The sequence below is a fragment of the Pleurodeles waltl genome, chromosome 4_1 (assembly GCF_031143425.1).
Source record: "Pleurodeles waltl isolate 20211129_DDA chromosome 4_1, aPleWal1.hap1.20221129, whole genome shotgun sequence".
NCBI lineage: Eukaryota > Metazoa > Chordata > Amphibia > Caudata > Salamandridae > Pleurodeles > Pleurodeles waltl.
Window position 1 is genome coordinate 58305102 of NC_090442.1, and position 20476 is coordinate 58325577.

A 20476-nucleotide genomic window follows, 5' to 3' on the forward strand; every position below is an offset into this window, starting at 1 on the left:
TTAGGTGACTTGAGTAGTCTCACAATAGGTTGAGAGACAATACCTCGGAACAGTGTACTCTATTAGTTTATATACACTGGACCGGTATAATTCTCCCTGTCCCTCTACGTGTTTGGGACCACAAGCCATTAATATGTGAGGTGATAAGCAGTGCATTGTAGGGGTACACGTTATAATTAGCTAGTAAACTATAACTGGTTAATTTTGATGGTTGTTTTTTTAAACACAAGTTTTTTGTGTTATGTCAACACCTGACTATAACATCACTTTAACCTTTGTTTGTTATACATACAATTGTGTGTATGTGCATGTGTCGAGAGATAAATGGATAAAAATCACATAATATAAAAATCTAAATTAAGTAAAAAGATGTTAAGGGAGGTCAAATTGATAAAAAGGATGATTTAATCAAAATAATAGACTAAATGGAAAAACAATATTATTTTAAAGTTGTTTTGGAAAACGATTTTACAAGATGGAACCTCCTCTCACTTTTATCCACATTTTAACTTACCTTTGTCATTTCCTGTGTACACGCTCCACTCCTATCCATTTTGGAGCCTATTTCCGTCACTCCCTCTAAGCTCCGTGTCACTCCTATCCACCTTTGCACCTTTGTCATCACTTCCTGTGTGACCTCTCTTGCTCTCAGCCCCCTTTGGAATTGCCTCCATCACTTCCTGTGTGACCTCGCTTGCTCTCAGCCCCCTTTGGAACTGTCTCCATCACTTCCTGTGTGACCTCTCTTGCTCTCAGCCCCCTTTGGAACTGTCTCCATCACTTCCTGTGTGACCTCTCTTACTCTCACCCCCCTTTGTAACTATGGCCCTCATTCTGACCTTGGCGGTCGGCGGAGAGACGGCGGTCGGACCGCGAACAGACCGGCGGTATTAAAAATGGCATTCTGACCGCGGCGGTCCCCGCCGCGACCGACCGCCACTTCCCCACTCCGACAGCCACGGCGGTCATGACCGACGGGCTGGAGTCTGCGCACTCCGGTCCGGCGGTCGACCCAAGACCGCCAACGGTATCATGACCCTGCTTACCGCCGCGGTTTCTGGCAGTCGGGAACCGCCATGCGAACCATGGCGGTAGGCACTATCGGGGCCAGGGAATTCCTTCCCTGGCACTGATAGGGGTCTCCCCCACCCCCCACTGCCCCCCCGAGTCCTCCCCCCACACCCTCCACCCCCCTGCCACCCCCCAGAGGTGGTACGAACCCCCTCCCCACCCCCACCCCGACATGCACATACACGCACCCCGACATGCACACACCCCCTACATGCACATATACACACCCCCTACACACACACATACACAACGGGGACACATACCCGCACACATACATGCCGACATGCGCACCCGCCGAACTACACACATTGCCCATAGGCACAGCAGCACTCCCCGCCCGCATGCACGCACTCACACACCCCCTCTACACACTCCCACGCACACCCCCATGCACGCACACATCACACAACACCCCCCCACCCCCTCCCCTCACGGACGATCAACTTACCTTGTGCGTTGGTCCTCCGGGAGGTGACAGGAGCCATGGGGAGGTGACCGCCAACAGAAGACCGCCAACAGAAGACCGCCACACAGAAATGTGGGTCGTAATTCTGTGGGCGGTGTTCTGCTGGCGTGGCGGTGGAGGTTGACCAGTCTCCACTTTCCCGCCGACCGCCAGTGTGGCTGCTGGCGGTTTTCCGGCGGTACGCTCCCAGCGGTCAGAATGCGCACAGCGGCATACCGCCGCGGTCGGCGGTCTTCACCGTGGCGGTAACTCGGCGGTCTTGCGAAAAGACCGCCAAGGTCAGAATGAGGGCCTATGTCTGTCACTTCCTGCATGCCCTCTCCTGCCTCTTTCACTTCCTGCGTGCCCTCTCTTGCTCTCAGCCCCCTTTGGAACTGCCTCCATCACATCCTGTGTGCCCTCTCTTGCTCTCAGCCCCCTTTGTAACTATGTCTGTCACTTCCTGAATGCCCTCTCCTGCGACTGTCTCTCTCACTTCCTGCGTGCCCTCTCCTGCGACTTTCTCTTTCACTTCCTGCATGCCCTCTCTTGCGACTGCCTCTTTCCCTTCCTGCGTGTCCTCTCTTGCGACTGTCTCTTTCACTTCCTGCGTGCCCTCTCTTGCGACTATCTCTTTCACTTCCTGTGTGCCCTCTCTTGCGACTGTCTCTTTCACTTCCTGCGCACCCTCTCTTGTGACTGTCTCTTTCACTTCCTGCGCGCCCTCTCTTGCGACTGTCTCTTTCACTTCCTGCGTGGCCTCTGTGCCGTCTCTTGCTATAGCCCCCTTTGAAACTGTGTCCGTCACATCTCGCTTCTTTACGTATTAACGCAGTTCTATACAGCGTGAATGTTGCCTGAAACCATTGCAGCACTTTACAGAGGAGATGAGAAGAATGGGGAAAGAGAGCCAAACACGATGATAACAGTGAGAATTGTATAAACAAGTGGGGAATAGAAAATATTTGCGGGAACAAGGTGTAAGGCAGTGGTTGTTAACCTATTGGCTTCTGTGGACACCACTGAATCATTACTGGAACCTGGGGATCCCATTGAGTTATTACTGGAAGGCGGGGACCCCAGCCTAAACAATTTCTATGATTTGAACCTCAAAACAATACATAAGAATAAAGAAACACCTACACAACAAAAAACACACATGACATAATATTTTATTGAATTAACAAACAGCATTTTATTTCTACTTTTTTAATCAGCTAATATTATTTCATTTTCTAAGCAGTAGTGAACCCCCTGAGTAGGGGTCACGGACCCCCAGGGGTCCACGGAGCACAGGTTAGGAACCACTGGAGGAAGGTAGGGCAAATAACATTACATCTGGCAACACATTAGCCAGATAAGCCGCGCTCTACAAGTATTCGATTGATTGATTGAGATAAAATATAACAAAGAGAATCCCTGAGTAGTCCCAGGTAAGGGAACAAGAGCAGTAATCCTTGATCTGAGAGCGTGGCTAGGTCATGGTTTTGTGAGACTGATAATAACAGAGCAGCGGAGGCAAGGCAGGGCGGAATAGGGAAATCAGTGAATGATCAGCTGGAGGGCAAATGAGAAAGAGGGCAGATAGAGGTTGGGGGAGAACCCTAGGAGGAGTTCTGGACACAATAAAGAAGAGGTCCAAGAAGAGGCAGACTTCAGTGGGGGATGGCTGACTCTATCTTCTTTAAAAGTCTCTGAAAGAGAAGACTTTCAGTTCAATCTTCAGTGTAACCAGGAAGGTCATGGTTCATAGCCCAAGGCGCACATTTCCAAAGTCTAGTGGCACTTCTGAGAAGGAATCATGCCACTGTGTGTTACTCTTTCAATGCCCAGGGGTCTAGAAGCAGTGTATGAGCTCTGTGCGATAATCTCCGACAGCCGAATACGTTCAACTTCGAAGCCAGGTTCAAGGAGCGGAGATGTGTACCTTATGAATGACTCAAGCTGAGTTACTTCATCCTCCACTTCTTGTATGCCCTCTCTTACTCTTATTTGCACTTGTACCTATATCTGTCATCTCCTGTGTCCTTGTCTTACTCTTAACCCCCTTTGAACCCATCCCCATCACTTCATCGATGCCGCCTGACTCCTGTCCCTTCTCCCTTCCAAAGCTCCCCCCACAGACGGCCTCCAGACCCCCAAGGTGATGCGTCTGAACATGGAGGAGGAGACGCAGCGAATCATCGAAATGCAGAAACTGGAAATCAAGCGCCTTCGAGATCAGATTCTAATTCAAGAGCAGATGCCAGGGGTCCGGCCGCCCTCTGGGGGCAAACTTCCTGCACTGGTGGCCTGAACTCTTGGTTACATGGGGCAGATCCACTGGAGAGGAAGACCCATGGAGGGCATCCACTGACGGGGATTTACAGGTCCTGACCCCAACATCCTGGTCAACCGACCTAGGTTCCTAGAACTAGACCTGCTGTCATCTCCAAAGAGGAGATTGTCAAAAAACTGTAAAATAAATAAAAGCACAGCACATACTATTTTCAATACGTTTGGAGTCTGCAGTCTGTCTCGCTCCATTCTGTACCTTCCCCTTAAAAGAACAGGAAATTAGACGCAAGGCAGACACCTTTGGGAGGTGGTATGAAGGGGCCTTGTTTATCTTGTGGTTAGCAATGCATGCTTTACATGGCCGCCCTAAGCTAGAGAACTCAATTGTTATGTTGTATTATGAGAGTTATATAGCATATGTCTGCCCTAGTATGAGCTGGTAGCACTGTCTACAGTCTACGGGCCAGTTTTCCCAACAGACCTGGGCCTTCACTTCGACAACTGTGAAGCGAGTCCGGTGCTGGGTCTGTGTACATCCTGCTTGTTGCTCCTGCTCTTTGTGTAAGAATGTCTTTGCTTCCTTAACAATGATGATATTGCCTAGAGGGCGTGTTGTTAGATGGAGAAGCTATCAATCGGGTTGGAGTTCTGTTGCGTGGTGAGGGTGCAGTGGGCGGGGGGGCTGTCTGTGTTCACCGTGATTGTCCCTCATTGTGTGTGGCAGTCTTTGTATTTTTGGGAGGTACCATGAAGCTTGTTAAACAACTCTAGCGCTGTTATGCATGTGCGATATGAGTGTGCAGACCTCTCCTGAAACCATCTGTAAATGCACTCATGGATAGGAGCTACTCCCCTTAGTTTACTCATGATGACCTCTTGTGGCCATCCAGAAGGACTCCATCATGGGATCTTCACCTTAAAATGTACCCATAGGGATGTTCTCATGGCCAAGCAGGGTCCCAGAAAAAAACATTCACAATTTAAATATATTTTAAAATTTGAAAGGAACTGAGAAAACATATATTTTTAAAGCCAAACATAATTTATGTTGGGCTTCCATAGTGAATTGGGTACTGTTCCTTTAAGACCACAACCCTTCACACCCTGGCCTTGCATGCAGCAGTTCAGACCATCAGGTTTACTTCCTAAATGGCCAAAGACAACTCTAGATAACTAAGGTTCTGCGTTATTGCCCTATTTCTTTTTCTGCTCTTTTGTTCCTTTTGCTGTTTCCTATTTATTTTATCTTTAGCTTCTACATTATTTTTTTGATAGAAGCTCAGTTTTAGGTTTTGATTGACAGCTTTAGCTGTCTACTACATCGTATAAATAATACGCAGAGATCAGGCTGTGAGTCAGCTCCCTTCATCCATTGGCTGCTCTCGGTCAGCCTCCTTCATCAATTGGCTGCTTCTGGTCTGCCCCTTTCAGACAGTGCATTTAAGAAGTGTCAACAACATTCACTCACTGTCACACTATTTGCCATTACTTGTAATATTCAACCCCAGAGTGAGTGCTTCTATTTCAGTACTTGATGTGCGTTGTTTTCTGTAGTATCAGATGCTGCCAGATACTTTCTGGTGAATGCAGTTGTCACCTGGAAAAGCAGACTTCCCCACTAAATGCGACATATTCTACATGATCAGCACATGCGTACTTAAAGAATGATGTAAACGTCTTTTTGAATGCTCTACAATATTTGCCAGAATACAACTTGACAAGGGGTATACTGCATATACATACATATTTAGATCAAACAGTCTTGTCTTAGTTTTCTTCGGAAAGCCACCTTTCCAAGAACAATGCTTGCCTCATATCTTGTTTCTGCTTTTTGTGCCATGGCTGTCTTTGTGCTGTTCTCCACCTAGAATCTAAGCACTTGTTGTCCATTAATCCCAGAGAGAACTGTGGTATGGGCATGGAAATAGTGTTTTCTGTATTTATTACCCATTTAAAGTTTTACAAAATGGTTCTAACTGGCACTGTCCTTTGTAGACCAACTAAGATAATGTTTGTTTAGTCTTGCAGCTGCACCGTGTGTGACTACTGAGTCTCAACCTCACGGATGCATCTTCCTCACCTGTGAACTGTAGGTATAAAGGAGAGAAATACCAGGCAAAAGGTGTATGCATCACTGTGAACCCTTGCACTGAAAATGTATAGTGTGCGTTGGTTAAAGCCCAATGTAGGCCTTTATTAGAGTTTGCAGGATGGGACTCCTTCAAATCAAATCAAATCATTAACATTTATAAAGCGCGCTACTCACCCGTGCGGGTCTCAAGGCGCTAGGGGGGAAAGGGGGGGTTATCCCTGCTCGAACAGCCAAGTCTTTAGGAGTCTCCGGAAAGCGGGGTGGTCCTGAGGCTGGTGGGGAGGGAGTTCCAGGTCTTGGCCGCCAGGAAGGAGAAAGATCTCCCACCCGCCGTGGAGCGGCGGGTGCGAGGGACGGCAGCAAGTGCGAGGCCAGCGGAGCGGAGGGGGCGGGTGGGGACGTAGAAGCTGAGGCGTCTGTTGAGGTATTCCGGTCCCTTGTTGTGGAGGGCTTTGTGTGCGTGGGTGAGAAGACGGAAGGTGATCCTTTTGCTGACTGGGAGCCAATGCAGGTGTCTCAGGTGTGCGGAGATGTGGCTGTTGCGGGGTACGTCGAGGATGAGGCGGGCCGAGGCGTTTTGGATGCGTTGCAGGCGGTTTTGGAGTTTGGCGGTGGTCCCGGCGTAGAGGGTGTTGCCGTAGTCCAGGCGACTCGTGACAAGGGCGTGGGTCACGGTTTTTCTGGTGTCGGCGGGGATCCAGCGGAAGATCTTGCGGAGCATGCGGAGAGTGAGGAAGCAGGCGGAGGACACAGCGTTGACTTGCTTGGTCATGGTGAGAAGAGGGTCCAAGATGAAGCCGAGGTTGCGGGCGTGGTCTGCGGGGGTCGGTGCGGTGCCGAGGGCCGTGGGCCACCAGGAGTCGTCCCAGGCGGACGGGGTGTTGCCGAGGATGAGGACTTCCGTTTTTTCAGAGTTCAGCTTTAGGCGGCTGAGCCTCATCCAATCTGCGACGTCCTTCATACCCTCTTGTAGGTTGGTCTTGGCGCTGGCGGGGTCCTTGGTGAGGGAGAGTACAAGTTGGGTGTCGTCGGCGTAGGAGGTGATGATGATGTCGTGCTTGCGTACGATGTCGGCGAGGGGGCTCATGTAGACATTGAAGAGTGTCGGGCTGAGCGATGAGCCTTGAGGTACGCCGCAGATGATCTTGGTGGGTTCTGAGCGAAACGGAGGGAGGTAAACTCTTTGGGAGCGGTTAGCGAGGAAGGAGGCGATCCAGTCCAGGGCCTGGCCTTGGATCCCGGTGGAGTGTAGGCGGGTGATTAGGGTGCGGTGACAGACGGTGTCAAAGGCAGCCGAGAGGTTGAGGAGAATGAGGGCGACTGTTTCACCGTTGTCCATCAGGGTTCTGATGTCGTCTGTGACTGAGATGAGGGCGGTTTCCGTGCTGTGGTTGGTTCGGAATCCGGTTTGTGAAGGGTCGAGCAGGTTGTTGTCTTCCAGGAAGGTGGTCAGCTGTTTGTTGACGGTCTTTTCTATTACCTTGGCTGGGAAAGGTAGAAGAGAGATGGGGCGGAAGTTTTTCAGGTCGCTTGGGTCAGCCGTAGGTTTCTTTAGTAGGGCGTTGACTTCAGCGTGCTTCCAGCATTCGGGGAAGGTAGCAGAAGAAAAAGAAGAGTTGATGACGGTCTGGAGGTGCGGGGCGATGATGTCGTCGGCTTTGTTAAAGATGAAGTGCGGGCAGGGGTCCGAAGGGGCGCCGGAGTGGATAGAGTTCATGATGGATTTGGTTTCTTCCGTGTTGATGTGGGTCCAGTTGTTGAGGGTGATGTCCGGGGAAGCGGGTTCAGTGGTGTATGGTTGGGTCTGGTGTCCGAAGCTGTCGTGGAGGTCGCTGATCTTGCGATGGAAGAAAGTGGCGAGGGATTCGCACAAATCCTGTGAGGGCGTGACGGCGTTGGCGCTGGCGCTGGGGTTGGAGAACTCTTTGACGATGCTGAAGAGTTCTCTGCTGTTGTGGCTGTTTTTGTCTAGTCTGTCGGTGAAAAAGTTCCTTTTGGCAGTGCGGATCAGGTGGTGGTGTTCGCGTGTAGCGTTCTTGAGGGCGGTCATGTTGTCAGCGGTGTGGTCCTTGCGCCAGGCCTTCTCAAGGGCACGACAAGTTTTCTTTGATTCTTTGAGGGTGTCAGAGAACCAGAGAGGTTTTTTGGTGTTGGTCTGTCGATGCGTGCGTTTGAGGGGAGCAAGGTTGTCAGCGCAGTTGGAGATCCAGTTTGTGAGGTTGAGAGCTGCGTCGTTGGGGTCGGTGGTGAGGGTGGGTTGGTTGGCGGCGAGAGCGGAGAAGAGTTGCTCTTCAGGGATCTTGTTCCACTGTCAACGAGGGATGGGTTGAGTGCGGAGGTGGGAGGTCTCGCGTCGGAATGTGAAGTGGACGCAGCTGTGGTCGGTCCAGTGTAGGGCAGAGGTGTGGCTGAAGAAGACGTGTTTGCTGGCGGAGAAGATAGGGTCGAGCGTGTGTCCGGCGATGTGGGTGGCGGTGTTCACCAGTTGTTTGAGGCCGAGGTTGGCGAGGTTGTCGAGCAGGGTGGTGGTGTTGGGGTCGTTGTTTTGTTCCAGATGGAAGTTGAGGTCGCCTAGGAGGATGTAGTCCGGTGAGGCGAGGGCGTGCGGGAAAATGAAGTCGGCGATGGCGTCGCTGAAAGAGGCGCGAGGTCCGGGAGGACGGTAGACGAGGGATCCTCTGAGGGTGGTCCTTGGGTCGGTGCGAATCTGAAAATGCAGGTGTTCAGCGGCGAGGGGGGGGGTCTTCGGTGGAGGTGGTGACGCTGATGGAGTCTTTGAAGATGATGGCGACACCTCCTCCTACTTGGTTGGTGCGGTCTTTTCTGGAGATCTTGTAGCCTTCGGGGATGGCGGTAGCGATGTCTGGAGCAGAGGAGGCGTTCATCCATGTCTCCGTGATGAAGGCGACGTCCGGGGCTGTGGAGTCCAGGAGGTCCCAAAGTTCAACGGCGTGCTTGTGGACGGAACGAGCGTTGACCAGGATGCACTTGAGGTGGTTGATGGCGCGTGGGCTTGTGGTCGTGGTAGTTGCGTGGTGGAAGATGCGTTTGCAGGAGTTGCAGGCGAAGGGTCCATGGGTGCGTTTGGGGTGAGCTAGGAAGCAGGTTTTGGAGCGCCCTGGGTTGAGGGCGTGGAGGGTGGTGGGGTCGTAGCGGATCAGCGGGGCTTGGGGGAGCTGGGGACCAGGGGTCGTGGCGCTGGGCGCGGGCCAGGCGCGGACGGGCGCAGACGGGCTTGCCTCTGGCGCGCCTTCGGCGCGCCAGCGGCGCGCCAGCGGCGTGCCCGCTGCGCAGTCGCGCAGCGGCCGCCATAAGAGGTAGGAGGGGGGGGGAGGGGTCAGCTGGGGGCGAATGGGAGCTGGGGGGGCGGGGGCGTGCAGGAGGTCGCGGCGGGAAAGCGCGAGGGAGGGGGGGGGGACAGGTAGAGTGAGAGGAGCTGGGAAATGTGGCGAATTTCCCATCCACACAAGTGCATTATAGCCTGTGGCACTTGTAATACGGCGGACGGTATAGCTGGCATGTGTTGGCAGACTATCCCATCCACCAAAGTCTAAATAAGGCACTATGGGCCTGATTACAACTTTGGCGGAGGGGGTTAATCCGTCCCAAATGTGACGGATATCCTACGCACCGTATTACGAGTTCCATAAGATATAATGGACTCGTAATACATTTGGGACGGATTAACCCTCTCCGCCAAAGTTGTAATCAGGTCCTATATGTTTTCATTGTGATGTTTCACACTAGTGTGTAGTACGCAAAGTATATGAATCAAGTTTGACACTATGTTCGAGGATGACTTTTTGCATAGTTATAAGGTGGCACAGCAATGATCAATAGCTTGCACTTTATTAGTGACTACAATTGAAGTGCACCTGTTCACAGTGTGATACTTCACAAAAATGGAATATGGAAAACCTATTGATCATGTTTGACAATCAGCTGGTGTATGGGTGTAAAAGGGGCCACAACAGTGATCAGTAATGCGTATACTTTATCATTGCCTCAATTTAAATGCACCATACGCATGCAAGGTGATAATTGTAGTGTGCAGAGATGGAGGCAGCAGTGATCAACAGATTGAAATTAATGTGCATCATACATTTGCAATGTAATGGTTCACAAGTATGCCTAGTAATGAAACTCTACTGATCACGTTTGACAATTAGGTTTGATACTAAACTTTGCCCAGTCTCGGAGAAATGTTAAGGATTTTTCTGATGGATACTTACCGCAGATTCCTCAATTTGTAAATCTGTCTCAGATGCCAGGCTGGACCTGGAGACTCTTGCAGTAGCTCCTGTGCAGTGGCAGATGTTGCCATGTGGCTCCATTGGTACTTGTTCCCTTCTCTGTACATGACACAGAGCCAAATAAATATACTTCTCCTCCACACATGCCGACAACAGTTCCTCTTTTTCCATGACCATAGATGCGCATCAAGAGCTCTGCTCCTACCAGTTCTTTTAACCTAATTCTCAAATTCTTACTTTGCCAGTGTGCAGGTTTGTTGCCCTTGAAGAAGACAGGTTTCAAGCTGTGCCAAGAACGTGGGAAGCAGATCTTGGTGACAGGCCCACACAGCAGCTTCTTGTGGTGCCTTGGACCAAGCATGACTTCAAGTTGTGCACCCAAAGGTCATCAGGGAAAGAGAGGCCAAGATCTATGTCATGGAACACAAGAAGAAAGCCTGTCTCAGTCAAGGCCACCTCCGTCATGAAGGTCTAGGGGTCTAAGTTCAAGTTGAAACATAAGTCCAAGGATCCGGTGCAAACTTGGAGCCAATGCTCTTGAGTTCCCCATTGTTGATTCCGCAGCAGGTAACATCCTCCTACGAGTATATGCTGCAGATTCTGAAGTCCATTGCATCTACCTTTATGTATTATAGGCTCCATGACCCACCCACAGGCTCTTCCCTGGCAAGACTAACCTCAGAAAATGTCAGTCCATTCCCCCGATGGTGCTGGACACTGTCTTCACTCCTGGGCCGCAAGCCCCGCCTCTTAGTCCTCTGTCAGCACCAGCGATGATTTTGGCACTGCCACCTACGGAACTACCATCGGCTCCATCCTTGGATCTGGAACCATCTTCAGCTAGAGCACACCCATTGCCGAGGTACAAGACTACCAAAGCAAATGCTGGGGCTGATAAGGGTTACCCTCCAATCCCTCTGTCTCGGCAATAGTACTTCCAGAGGTGGGGGGACAATTTTGGATCAGATTCAGAACTCATCGAGGCCTTCAACATGTCCCACATGCTGAAGATGAAGATGATTAACCACATATGTTTCCTCCTCAGTAGTTTGATGCTCGCCTTTGCTCGATTTGCAAAACGCTGTTGTCCTGGATACCAGTCTGAGGTGTGCCTGGATTCACTACACAGGAAATGCATCCTTCGCAGTAGTGATTCACAGTCCTGAAGTTCCCATTCCCCACAGAAGAGACTTAGGCCAGCCTGCTCATAGAAACTGTGCAGCCTTATCCGTTGATCCCTGAGCCTTTGCTGCCTTTCAATGCAATCCTGATGGACTTGGTCCTGGCTTCTTAGTCAGAAGCATTTCTACTTCAGCTGTGTCTGTCCTATTCAGAGATGTCATAGGCTAGCACCACTTGATCCAAAATATTTTAATAACATCCAACCTTGGAAAAGTTTGTGATACATGCTCCCACGGGTAAGGTAAACCTAAATACTTTCTTACTCCTCAGTGGACAGAGAGTCAAAATGAATCAGTGCTTGGGAAAAAGCCCTTTCTTCTGCCAGTTTGGCATGACTCTCCCTGTAAGCAGTTTGTCTCCTGGGCTGTTACACAAACACACTTTTTGGAACCCTGCAAGTGAGGTGGTGCTGGCTTTGCCAGAGGACATGCGCCCTTTACTCACACAGTACATGATGATCCTGGTGGACTCTCCAAAGTATGTTCTCATTTTTGGACTGGACCTGATGCTACTGTTGCTTGTGCTGTGAGCACCATTGTCATTATTTGACTGCATGCCTCAATGCCTTCCGCTGGATTATTTAGGGATGTCCAGGCTTCTCTAATGGACATTCACAGATAGAGCTAGGGCCCAGACACTGGAGTTACTTTCTCCTGCTGACCTCTTCCATCAGCAGTGTGCAAATTTTAGAGGATCCTAAAGAGTTCTTGATTAATTGCCAATGAAAACCCTCTCCGCTTGCACAACCCATGCTGACTGTTCGTTGTAACAGAGGTTGAGGAGGCCCCAAAGGACGAGGCCAACAATAGCAACACTCCTTGTCCTACACTTTTCTGGGTTCTGCTGCCAAGTCTTCTTTTTCTGTGCAAAAATGAAAACAAGGTGTAGGAAGTTGGCTCTGTATATACTATCTCAAAGTGAGAGATAGTGTGCACAGAGTCCAAGGGTTCCCCTTAGAGGTTGATAGTGGCAAAATTAGATAATGCTAATGCTATATTTTGTGGTAGTGTGGTCGAGCAGTAGGCTTTTCGGAGGGTAGTGTTAAGCATTTGTTGTACACACACAGGCAATAAATGAGGAACACACACTCAAAGACTTAACTCCAGGCCAACAGGTTTTTATATAGAAAAATATATTTTCTTAATTTATTTTTAGAACCACAAGATTAAAATTTGAGGTAAGTACATAAAATGAAAGGTACTTCACACAGGTAAGTATAGAACTTTGATTTAAAACAGTAGTACACACAGTTTTGATTAAAATGGCAAATAGCTATTTTAAAAGTGGACATTGCAAAAATCAACAGTTCCTGGGGGAGGTAAATATTGGTTAGTTTTTCAGGTAAGTAAAGCACTTAAACAGTCAGTCTCCTGGGTTTAGGCAGCCCACCGCTGGGGGTTCAAGGCAACCCCAAAGCCACAGCACCAGCAACACAGGGCCGGTCAGGTGCAGAGGTCAAAGTAGGGCCCGAAACACATAGGTGCCTATGGAGAACAGGGGTGCTCTGGTTCCAGTCTGTTAGCAGGTAAGTACCTGCGTCCTTGGGGAGCAGACCAGGGGGGTTTTGTAGAGCACTGGGACACACACACACAAGCACACAAAACACACCCTCAGCGCCACAGGGGCGGCTGGGTGCAGTGTACAAAGTAGGTGTCGGGCTTGCCGTAGAAAACAATGCAGGGACCCGGGGGTCACTCTGGTGATGCAGGCAGGGCACAGGGGGAGCTTCTCAGGCCAGCCACCGACTGGGCTAGGATGAGGGCTTCCTGCTGGTCACTCCTGCACTGGTAGGTGGTTTCTCTTGGTCCTGGGGGCTGCGGGTGCAGTGCTTGGTCCAGGCGTCGGGTTCCTTTGTTACGAGGCAGTCGCGGTCAGGGGAAGCCTCTGGATCCCCTCTGCAGGCGTCGCTGTAGGGTTGCAGAGGGGTCGACTCAGGGTGTCCACGTCGTTGGAGTCGCCTGGGAGTCCTCTCTGCAGTGTTGGTTGTCCTGAACTCGAGCCGGGGGCGTCCGGTGCAGAGTGTGAAAACTCACACTTCTGACTGGAAGTGAGAGTCTCTTTAAAGTTGCTTCTTCGTTGCAATTTTGTTTCTGTTTCTGTACAGAGCCGCTGTCCTCTGGAGGTTCTTAGTCCTTTAGGTGCAGGTCAGTCCTCTGAGTCCTCAGAGGTTGCTGTCCCGCTGGATGCGTCGCTGTGCAGGTTCTTTGAGTCTGGAGACAGGCCGGTAGGGCTGGGGCCAAGTCAGTTGTCGTCTCCATCGTCTCTGCGGGGCTTTCAGGTCAGCAGTCCTGCTTCTTGTTGTAGGTTGCAGGAATCTGATTTCCTGGGTTCAGGGTCGCCCCTAAATACTGAATTTAGGGGTGTGTTTAGGTCTGGGGGGGTAGTAGCCAATGGCTACTGTCCTTGACGGTGGCTACACGCTCTTTGTGCCTCCTCCCTGATGGGAGGGGGGCACATCCCTATTCCTAGATGGAGGATTTCTAAAGGCAGGGGTCACCTCAGCTCTGGGCACCTTAGGGGCTGTCCTGACTGGTAGGTGACGCCTCCTTGTTTTTCTCATTATCTCCCCTGGACTTGCCTCCAAAAGTGGGGGCTGTGTTCAGGGGATGGGCATCTCCACTAGCTGGAGTGCCCTGGGGCATTGTAACAAGAAGTCTGAGCCTTTGAGGCTCACTGCTAGGTATTACATTTCCTGCAAGGGGGAGGTGTGAAGCACCTCCACCCAGAGCAGGCTTTGTTTCTGGCCTCAGAGAGCACAAAGGCTCTCACCCCATGGGGTCAGAAACCCATCTCGGTGGCAGGCTGGCACAGACCAGTCAGTCCTGCACTGAAGGATTGGGTAAAATACAGGGGGCATCTCTAGGATGCCCTCTGTGTGCATTTTTTAATAAATCCGACACTGGCAACAGTGTGGGTTTATTATTCTGAGATGTTTGATACCAAACTTCCCAGTGTTCAGTGTAGCCATTATGGAACTGTGGAGTTCATTTTGACAAACTCCCAGACCATATATTTAATGTGGCCACACTGTACTTACAATGTTTAAGAATAGACTCATGCTCATGCAGCTGTCCCATCACCTGTGGTATAGTGCACCCTGCCTTAGGGCTTTAAGGCCTGCTAGAGGGGTGACTTACCTATGCCAGAGGCAGTATTTTGTGGGCATGGCATCCTGAGGGGAATGCCATGTCGACTTTGCCTTTTTCTCCCCACCAACACACACAATCTGCAATGGCAGTGTGCATGTGTTAGGTGAGGGGTCCCTCAGGGTGGCACAACACATGCTGCAGCCCTTAGAGACCTTCCCTGGACACAGGGCCCTTGGTACCACTGGTACCTTTTACAAGGGACTTAGCTGTGTGACAGGGATGTGCCAATTGTGGAATGATGGTACATTTTTAAGTGAAAGAACACTGGTGCTGGGGCCTGGTTAGCAGGATCCCAGCACACTTCTCAGTCAAGTCAGCATCAATATCAGGCAAAACGTGGAGGGTAACTGCACCAAGGAGCCATTTTCCTACACAAGGGTAAACCTAGTCTGCTAGAATAGGAAGGAGCAAGAAGGATGCACCACAAAAACAATGTTGCACTGTAAGAAAATGTTTTACATATCAATGTACATGCAATCAAAAGCTGAAAAAACAACCAGAGCAACCTGTACTTGATACAGTTTACTGTAACAAGCAAATAAGTCCAAACATCAGGTGCTCAGATGGGGCTGACACAGTGCAAAGTGAGTGAAAAAGTGAGAAGTGCATATGCAGAAGGATGAAGCATGACTTGACTGCGAGGGTTATTTACAGCAGCAGGGTGCAACAGAGCCTAAATGCTGTCTGTTGTTGATGGTGTTTCAAACGTGGGTTACTACGGGGTCATCATCAGGACTGGGATTTGTTAGTCGAGCAAAAAATATCTATAAAAGAGGATTTTATAAATAAAAAAGAATGAGTGGTTGGTAACTTAAAATCAAAACAGGGGGGCAAAAGGGTGGGTAAAAAAACTTGCATAGTCTTCTGATTGAGGAGAGCACCTTCTCACATCCCCCAATTAATACTCAGCCACTGGAGGATCACAGAATGATTTTGACAAGTGAAGTGATGGTGTTGCTCATCAAAGATGCATTCAAACTGGTACTGGAAGTGGAGAGAGGACGGGGTTGTTACGCCCAGTACTTTCGGATCTCTGATTAGAACAAGAGACATGGGGCCAGATCTGCAAAGCTATTTAGCGGTCACAATGGCGAAATTTGCCGTTTGTGACTGCTAAATGGCCTTGTACCATGTAGCGAGTTGGTAACCTATTACCGACTCGCAAAGTAGGGTTTGCAACTCAATATTAGGAAGGGGTGTGAAAAGGGGGTCCCTTCCTAGTAGCCAGTCACGCCGGTATGTAGGAATGTTTTGCGACCGGGAATGCGGTCGCAAAACATTAGCAGATTGGTGGTAATCATTGACCCCTTCACCTTTGTGAATGTAGGTGCAAACTTTTTTTAAGAGCAGTCAGTGGTCCCAGGGACCACTGCCTACTCTTAAAAAAAAAGAAAAGAAAACTTTTCATTTTTCTTTTTGTAATGCAGCCTGTTTTCCTTCAAGGAAAACAGGCTGCATTACAAAAAAAAATACTTTATTTAAAAGCAGTCACAGAAATGGTGGTCTGCTGAACCCAGCAGGCCACCATCCCCGTGAGTGTTGTCTTTCCCAAATGGGTCGCAAATTACTGTTTGGCTCATGAATATAGATGAGTCAGGTCCCTTGTGACCCATTTGGGAACCGCAAACAGTGTTAAACACACTGTAGTGCATGGCAGTTTGCAGTTTCCTATCAGAGAATCACAAAAATTTGCTATTAGAAAATCGCAAACCTAAAGCTACGTACATCTGGCCCTCAGGGCTTAATTTAGAGTTTGGCGGATGGTTTTACTCCATCACAAATGTGATGAATATCCCGTCCACCATATTACGATCCAATTATATCCTATGGGAATCGTAATACAGCGGACGGGATATCTGTCAAGTTCGTGACAGAGTAACCCCTCCACCAAAGTCTAAATCAGGCCCTTTGATTGATCATAGACCTTGAACACCTTCCTCACAAAGGAGAAGTTAAAAATTATGATGGTGCTTGCTCAGAATCTGCAAACCTTGGATCCTGAGCCCTGGATGGGGTCCCTGTACCTGTAGGACACTTACATTCATGGGTCAGTCCTGCGGTCCCACAGGAAGTATCTCTGTCTCGTGGTGGACTCATGCCACTTTCAGTTTACCGTACTGGCCTTCAGTCTTACATCATGCTCTTGTGGGTTCATGAAGGTCATTTTGGTGGCTGAAGCAATCATTGCAGGTTAGGGACACAGACATTTCCCAAGCCATGTTGACTGGCTGCTGAATGCGGGTTTACTGCTGGAATTCTTGGACTACCTACAGACAACACTATTCTTACTGCCCACCCTGGGGTTTACCATCACCCAATCCAAATCCCGTGTTCGACAGGTGCAGAGGATTTCCTTTATCATGGACATTCCGGACACAGTTGCCCTGAAAGGCTTCATGCCTCTGCAAGGAGTCGAGGACATTCTGTTAGGACGTAGCATAGCACATGTGAGTGCTGGTTCTGATGATGCGCCACTCCAGTTGCATGTTTTCAGGAGCGGTGGAGGATGGAAAGACGCTTTGGACAGAAACTTTGTGTCTTAGAAGAAAGCATTTTGTGAGACACCTGAGAAAAGACTAGGAGGACTGTGTGTCCCTTGGGTCTGCAGGACTCACAAGACTTGTAGATGGTGGCAGCCATCTTGAAGTTGCTTGTGGTCTCTAACGACCTTGCTAGGCAATTGTGAAACATAGTTGCTGCCCCTGGGACCATTTGGAATTCTTACTTGTCTGTTCCTCCATGTGGTCAACAAAGATTTATGGGAATGAGAGAAGTTCCTACACAGAGCTGTACTTCTTTGTTTCACAAGGAGCCATCCATAGTGACTACGAACTATATAGCACCTGTTTGTTTCACAAAGAGCTGCCCATAGGAATTACAAATCCTTAAGCATTTACTTGTTAAATAAGAGTTCTTCAAAGGATTATGAACTCTACCTGATCTTAAACTCCAATGGTAGTATAGTAGCACAGACCTATTGTTTTATGGTATACAGATATTAAAGATAGTTTACACGTACATGACCTGGGTTAGGAATTACACATGCAATAATGACAAATGTATTAGTGTTACAGTTATCCACTTGTCACTCTTAACATAAAGTTACTTTCTAATTTTTTGGTAGCTCTCGTTAGTCAATAGGCTTACTCTCAATTGATGGATATTTATTTATTATATTCAAACGTAATTGTATGTCAGCTCGGAAGAAAGGCCGAGTTTCAAACTGTAATAGCGAGTGAAAATACAGAGAACGACTGAATATCAAAGCACGCTTCAAAGTTAAAAAAACATCAGTGTTCAAACCGTAGTCCTTAAAATGGAATCTGATGTGTGCGAAGCTGCTTTCCTTGCTCCCCCAGAGCTTACAGTTTGAGGGGTGTATCATTTCTGGGCTGGGGAGGTTACCTGCATGTAGTGGATATCAGAGGTATCTGGTCTCAGATGGAGCACACCACCACATACACCTTCTGGAGGTGTGAGCCGTCCAGCTGGCCCTGAAAGCTTTTCTTCCTTCCATCAAGGGTAGGTGGATCCTGTATCTACCTGACATCATGCCCAGCAGGTGGTTTTGCAACAAGCAGGTCAGAAGGGGTTGTGTGCCGTCTCTCTGAAGGCCCTATGGCTTTGGCAATGAATCACACTTCACTGTATTTCCATGTTGGTCATGTAGCGGGATCCATGCCATCAGGGCAGATTAACTCTGCAGGCACCATCTTGCAGATCACTAGTGGTGTTAGCACCTGGAGGAAGTATGGAGTGTATTCTCCCAGTGTGTCATACCTTTGTTAGACCTAAATGGTACATCTGAAAACGCCCAGTCCCTTGCGCTCTGGAGTCCTCTCTTCAAGGACGTCTAGGTGATACATTCCTGCTTCAGTGGGACTCTGGCCTCCCACAGTTTGTTCCGCCTCTGCTGCTGCTTTCATGGGTCCTATGGAAAGTCAGGTGGGATTGAGCACAGCTAATTCTGATGGCCCCAACTGAACCAGCAGTGTCTGGTATTCCAAAATGCTGACTGACTATGAGCATATTCCCACCACGTTGACTTCTTTTGTACAAGTTACTGTCACAAAAGCAAGACATAGTGCTGAAACTCAACATCCTTAACTACACCGTTGTGCTTGGAGATTGAACGGAAGCATCTGAGGGCCTCTGATCTACTGTCTGTGGTGGTTGATGTCACTTTAGCTTCTCTCAGCTCGTCAACCAAATCAGTTTATTAAGATCTCTCATCTAAGCTTGTCACCTGGTGCAAAGCGAAGCAGTTTGACCTTCTAGAGACAAGGTCATCTGATGTGCTTTTGTTTGTGTTATCTTTGATCCATCAAGGATTTGCTGTGGCCACTGCTAAGGATTACCTATCGGCCCCTTTGGCCTTCCTTTCTTTGCCTGATCATCCCTCATTATTCAATTCATCCATTGTGATGCTTTTCCTAAAAGGGATTTCTCCCTCACCCCTTCCTGCTTCATTATGCCGCAGTAGGATCTCCATTTGGTTCTTACATTCATTATGTGTGCTGTGTGCGCTCATTTAGAGCCGCTTCTCAGTTGTATTCCGTGACTCTGAACTCTGACGACTGTGTTTCGCAGTACCATCACTTCTGTGTGTTGCATCAATGAGCTGCAGGCCTTGTCAGGTTGTCAGTACTTAGTGTTTTCTTTCTCCTGAATGTAGTGTCATCTTTTCATGTTGGGCAGTCCATCAGTCTTACAATGTTCTTTTCTCTACCACAGTCACATAAACAGGAGGAGGGGCTTCAGCAGTTCAATCATAGTGTGTCCCAAGTTTCTTCATTGATGGGAATTAGTAGTACAAGGTGGAAGATCAGCTGTATGTTGGCTTCACTAGTTCCAAGAAAGGATAGGACATCTAGAAATGGTCCAAAAAGGAAACTCAAGACTGCCTTTGGCTCATTCCACCAGAGCAAAGACTACTACCATTGCTACAGCTTGGGCGTTCTGCATTGGATGTCTTACAGACAACCACGTGACCATCTGTCCATACTCTCACCAGGCACTACTGCATTGATTCACATGTACACAGAGAGGTTAATTCTGCTCGCTTGGTCCTGGTGTACAGTCTGCTTCCCAGGCCCATCTCCTGCTTTGTTATCAATGCACAAGCTGAGCAATCCGTGGTTAGAGGTACCTATCGGTAGAGCAAGTTACTAACCTTTGTTAATGATCTTTCATGGGGGTACTCTGACAGCAGATTCTTCACTCCCCCCCCCTCCCCCCCCAACCTTGACTTTCTGTGGAGTGGACTTTTGTCAGTGAATGGTCAATTCTGTGAGCTATGTTCCAAGTACTTGGGCTCACAATAGTCTAATTATTAAACTAATGTAGCTTTCAGGGTGGTGCTTTTATTTGGCGCTATGTCTTCGTGTGCAGAGGTGGGACAGTTGCAGTGGAAGTCTATGGTTCCAATGTTGGTGCACAGGAGCCCTTGCCCTGGATTCAGTGTGGCACATGGGTAGGTTCTTAAGGTGAGAAATCTGCAGTTGGATGGATCATCCTCTAGAAACTGCATTCAGGAAGATGAGTTATTTATTTGATGTTGACATTGGGGGGGGGGGGGGGGTGCGGAATGTTTCATTCCTCTGGTGGAATTATCGGACTTTGCCAACTCCTCGTTACTCTCCTAACGTGGAGTTGTGGCCGAATTCTGCCAATCTCCGCTTGGTGGAATTTTTTTCCAGAGAGGCTCCAGAAATGTGAGCAAGATTTGGCCTCTGCGAGCACCATTTTCTAATGCAGGTGGTCATGAGCAGTTGCGGTCAGAGGACTGCTTCTCCTGAGAGCAAATGTCTTGAATGCAAAATAGATAATATTCAGTGGGAGAGACTGATTATTCATACCTGCAGGCACAGCAGAGATGTTTGGGAGATGATCACACATGAAACACAAACATATCCTAACACAAAGGGCGCAAGAATAGAGTCTCATTTAAAGAACACCCTAGGCGAGCTAAGAAATCTGGATGTAGTGTTCACCAAATGGGGCAGAG

The 20476-nt window shown here is 49.0% G+C and overlaps 1 protein-coding gene across 1 annotated transcript in view; it reads left to right on the forward strand.

Moving 5' to 3' along the window:
• CFAP57 (cilia and flagella associated protein 57) overlaps positions 1–4009 on the forward strand; it is a 178020-nt gene extending 174011 nt beyond the window's left edge. Inside the window, exon 24 of the mRNA XM_069227784.1 lies at positions 3628–4009. Within this exon, the coding sequence (XP_069083885.1) occupies positions 3628–3812 (185 nt within the window). The 3' untranslated portion in view covers positions 3813–4009. The remainder of the gene's footprint in view (positions 1–3627) is intronic.
• Positions 4010–20476: the final 16467 nt, after the last annotated feature.